This window comes from Babylonia areolata, chromosome 34 (genome assembly GCF_041734735.1).
Source record: "Babylonia areolata isolate BAREFJ2019XMU chromosome 34, ASM4173473v1, whole genome shotgun sequence".
Classification (NCBI taxonomy): Eukaryota; Metazoa; Mollusca; class Gastropoda; order Neogastropoda; family Buccinidae; genus Babylonia; species Babylonia areolata.
This window is the reverse complement of record NC_134909.1, coordinates 21,719,712-21,724,711: the sequence shown is the minus strand read 5'-3', so window position 1 is coordinate 21,724,711 and position 5,000 is coordinate 21,719,712. Positions and strand designations below refer to the sequence as shown.

Sequence of the window (5,000 nt, the reverse complement as noted above, 5' to 3'; positions counted from 1 at the left end):
CTTTTTTCGCAACTGACATGCCCGTCTTCGATGACACTTATAATGCGCGACGCCATTCCGCCATTCCCAATTTGAATGCAAAGCCCACTCTAAACAACTCCCCTTACCACTCTCTCTTTATTACACACACAGACACACACACACAGACACACAGACACACACACACAGACACACAGACACACACACACATATATATATATATATATATATATATATATATATATATATATATATATATATATAATCAATATCACACACACACACACACACACACACATACAACATAGGTTGTGTGTGTATGTGTGTGTGTGTGTGTGTGTGTGTGTGTGTGTGTGTGTGTGTGTGTGTGTGCACTCATAATTTCATAATCCGAATCAGAGTAACTTTATGATATCACTAAGATAAATTACGCATGTCGAATTCTGCGATACATACATATTACAAAACAGTAAAACTTGGCATGCAACCTGTATAACGAAATCACACACAAAAGGCTAAAGGCAAGCCAATAACAATATAACCCTCCTGTATGCATGCATCCCTGCACCTTTTTTGTACATACACATGTACAACGTAATAGACAAATTTGAGAGTCAATTAAACACAAAACAACACCAAGCTGTAAAATACAAAACCAGAGTTTAAGCTACAACAACAACACAAGAACATATGACAACATCAATTACATAGAAACATCAATTACAACAGCATAACAATTGTACACTCGTTACAACAGTTATGCATATCTTGATTGAAACTGCATCAGAAGAGAACGAGCGAGCAACACACACACACAAGCAGACAGGCAGAGTAGAGAGGGAAAGACAGACAGAAACAGTGAAAGAGGCAGAGAGACAGAGTGAGTGAGAGAGACATACTGGAAGTGTTAGAGGCATGGACTCACAGTTCACAAACACCATCAGGTGAGCTGCATCTGGTTGAACTTCCCCATTGTCAGCATCACAGCGGTACTGTCCTGTGGCATTACACGTGGCTTCATCCTTCATGTAGGTCAAGGTCGCTTCTTCCACTGCAGACACCTGCCCTTTCTGTTGTTTAGGTTTCAGTGTCACACCCTCCTTGACAATGGAAATGGCGGCTGTTGGTCTGCCAACAGCTGTACAGGTCAAGGTCACGGGATCACCTTCACTGACAGTGAGGTTGTTGGTGTTGTTTACGGTGAACTGACTGACTTCAGCAGCATCTGTACAGTTCAGGTGTTGAAAGTTACATATGATAGTAATAATACTGGTGATAATTTTCTTCAACACACACACACACACACACACACACACACACGAACGCACCCACGTACACTGCCACAAATCACAATGCTGAGAAGAGTGTGAAATTGATATGAAATGATAATCATTATAATAATCATCATCGTAATAGTGATGAAAATGATAATCATAATAAATAACAACAATGATAATAAGTAGTAGCAGTAGCAGTAGTAGTAGTAGTAGTAGGAGGAGGAGGAGGAGGAAAAAGAAGAACTGACCATTATACAGAGCGTTATTTTGTATTTATTATCATTTTTTTTTACAAAAAAATTTGCTCATCCACCTACGACACCCTCTAGAAGACACATCCCCGCAACAAGCACTCACACGCATATGCACGGACGCTCGCAAGCACCCCGCCATACACAGATGGCAAATGCCTTCCCCACAATGATGCATGTGCTTGTAATCACATCACACCAACACTGAAAAATTACCATTCCTTGAAAACATCAACATGCGTTTTCAAAGCAGGCTCAAAAGAATTTAGCCAGACAGAATTTCGCAATTTTTCTAACAGTTTGTTCCACAGTTAGGGGACCCGAAAAGACAAAGATCCCCGATCTTCTTTATATTTTTTTGCAAATAAGGTTCTTGATAGCCTGGTATCAGAAACAGAATAAAGGTGACGAGTTGGAATGTACATTTCAAAGAGGTCGAAAAGTCGATAAGATCATTCTGCTCTAGATGTTTAAGAAGCTGGAAGTGGACGACGTTTTCTACATTTTTGGAAAGGAAAGAAATTTGAGACAGAGCTATATTTTTTTCAGACTGATCTGGTCTAAGGAAGGCTTCTTTATCAGTGGACTCACAATAGTATATTTAGAAACAGACAGAAAGCAACCAGACAGAAGTGATTCATAAACAACATGAGTGATGTGCAGCAGGACATCACGGCGATCAAGGAAAACAGCTGAGGGGAGGGGATTGATTTCACACGACTTTTGCGCTGCATTTAAGTAGATTTTCTTTTCAGTTTGTTCGTTAACAGGTTCAAACCGCACGATCGACAATGTCAGTGACTGATTGACTGATATGGATACTTATAATTATAGCGCCTATCCTCGGTCATAGACCAAGCTCTAAGTTCTTCACAAACACGGGGTCATTTACACAACAGGCTGCCCCTGGGTAGCTGACTGACGGCTGCCATTTGGCGCTCATTATTCGTTTCCTGTGTCTTTGAATCAGATTGCACGTACGCACACATACACGCTCAGACAAACATGTAACATTTAACATTTTACGTGTATGACACGGTCCCTGGTAGACTAAAAGACCTGCCGGTGGACTGCAAGTAGTAGTAGTGGTAGTAGTAGTAGTAGTTGCATATTTGTATTGTAACATTAATCATAACACATTGAGTACTGCTGTCCATGGTGCCGCTACAATTGTTGTAGCTGATTAATAAGTTTAGTTAATTAATCTGCACATAACATAATCAAACCAAATAGAAACCAATTCCTCAAAATAGTATCTAAACGGTCAAACTAAGTTACCCCCCTTTCCATATCAAGGTCTGACAAGCACGCTGGGTATAACTATGCATAGATCAAGCACTTTTTCCACTTTTTTTGTAATTAGTTCTTAAATGTTTTAATCATTATCATTATCATTATTATCATTTCTTAATACGCTTTGCTCTTAATCATACATTATGTTGCGCACAGACCGATAAAGTTCTCTCCACATGAAACTAAAACCAGGAGTATATATGAAGCTGGCATTGTGCAACAGAGTGCACTATGAGAGAAACATAAATGAAATTCCAAACCTTATTAGTAACAATAACGATACTACTACTACCACTACCACTACTACTACTATTACTAGTATAATTGCTACAATAATATACCTTCCCGTCAGATGCGCTGAAATCATTTAAGTCAGATAGTCAGATTGTAAGCTCTGTTGTGGTGTTGGGTTCAGTTGTAAAGACTGCTTGTTGTTTTCAAATCTTGCACCGGGGTCAAGTTAGTTGGGTATCTGTATTTGTCAGAACTGGAATATGAACAAGGGAAAGAGAGAGAGGAGGGGTGGGGGTAGGGACAGACAGACAGCGACTGAGAGTGAGTCAGAGACAGAGCTCAATGAAGTGTGTGTTGTTTACTTAAGACATTGATTGCATACGTCAACCCAACTCACAGGTGGTCAGCACAACCCAACTCACAGGTGGTCAGCACCGTCAGTGTGATGTTGCTTCTCAGAGGCAGACGGTCATCAGAACTGACTGTGGTTGTTGTGGCGTCACACACATGTGTCAGTGGCAAGGAACGCTCAGCTGTGAAGTCTAGACTGGAACCTGAGCCCTGTTGCCAGGCAACGGTCGCTGGGGAAGGGTTACTGTCAGCAGAACAACTGACGTGAACTCGCTGTCCTTCCTTCACTTGACAGGTGTCAGGTGACGTCATCGTGCAGGTGTTGGAAGGAAGGGGTGTGATGGTCTGTGAGATGTCTGTGAGAGGAGGAGAAAGTAAAGAAAATAAATACTATTAGCGCACTTTTTGGATCTCTCTCTCTCTCTCTCTCTCTCTCTCTCTCTCTCTGTGTGTGTGTGTGTGTGTGTGTGTGTGTGTGTGTGCGAATATACATGGAAAGAATAGCTTGGTTGCTTGAAAGTCTACACACACACACACACACACACACACACACACACACACACACACACACACACGTCTAAATATCTAAATATCTATCTATCTATCTATCTATCTATCTATCTATCTATCTATCTATCTATCTGTCTGTCTGTCTACGACTAACAAAAAACCCCGACATTTTCTATTACGATACAGTATACAATGAAACTTACTACACAATTCCTTTCAATCAACCAAGGTATTCTTTCTGTGTGTGGAATCAGTAATTATGAACTCAAAACACGCTTAATCTAAAGTGTACATACAAAGCAATGTTTTCATTCAGTTTCCTCTGGCATTGCTTGCAATTGGAAAAATAAATTTACCCAAAGACTTTACAACACGTGTGTCTGAGAGGCTGGTGCTCAGTGTAAGTTTTCAGGCTAGGGTAGTGCTGTGTTCCTCGATCATCGATATATCATTTCTTGTGTAGTGTGTAGAACATAGTGACTTGTTCTGTTACAGTGATCCCTTATAAAGAGACGTCATACAGTGGGGAAACCGATATATTTATAGATATATCAAGGTCCAGACATATGTATACAGTTCACAAGGAGGACCCACAGTTGTCTCCTCCATACGACACCCGTTCCCCAGGAATGATGTACACATCTGAAATGTTTCTTTGGTGTTTGCATGTTCCCCCCCCCCCTCCGCCCCCCCCCCCCCCCCCCCCCCCCCCCCCCCCCCCCGCCCCCACCTCCACCCCTAACGCCCCACAGCCACACACCCAAACAACATTTTTGATTAAGTACATGTTCAGCATAAGGGTGCCTTCTCAACTACCCCTCCCCCTCCCCCCAACCCGCTCCACCGGTCAACACATTTCGGAAAACCACAACAACAAGGAAAAAACCCACCACTTTTAAACCCTCTCAAAACATATTTATGTAAAAGAAATCAGGACACAAAGTGTGTGTGTGTGTGTCTGTGTGTGTGTGTGTGTGTGTGTTGCATTAGCCTTCCTCACAAACTCCAGTTGATCAATGTCAACTGACTGATATTCATAACAGAACATTTAATGCATGGCAGTGTATAGTATGCTTCACAGTCAAAGCACATGACAGAATGGATA

The 5,000-nt window shown here is 41.5% G+C and overlaps 1 protein-coding gene across 1 annotated transcript in view; it reads right to left on the bottom strand.

Moving 5' to 3' along the window:
- Nucleotides 1–5,000, bottom strand: part of LOC143277325 (uncharacterized) — a 114,453-nt gene that overhangs the window by 10,702 nt on the left and 98,751 nt on the right. The window contains exons 10-11 of the mRNA XM_076582106.1: nucleotides 3,457–3,741; nucleotides 905–1,204 (exon numbers count right to left, since the gene is read on the bottom strand). Of these exons, the coding sequence (XP_076438221.1) occupies nucleotides 905–1,204; nucleotides 3,457–3,741 (585 nt within the window). The remainder of the gene's footprint in view (nucleotides 1–904; nucleotides 1,205–3,456; nucleotides 3,742–5,000) is intronic.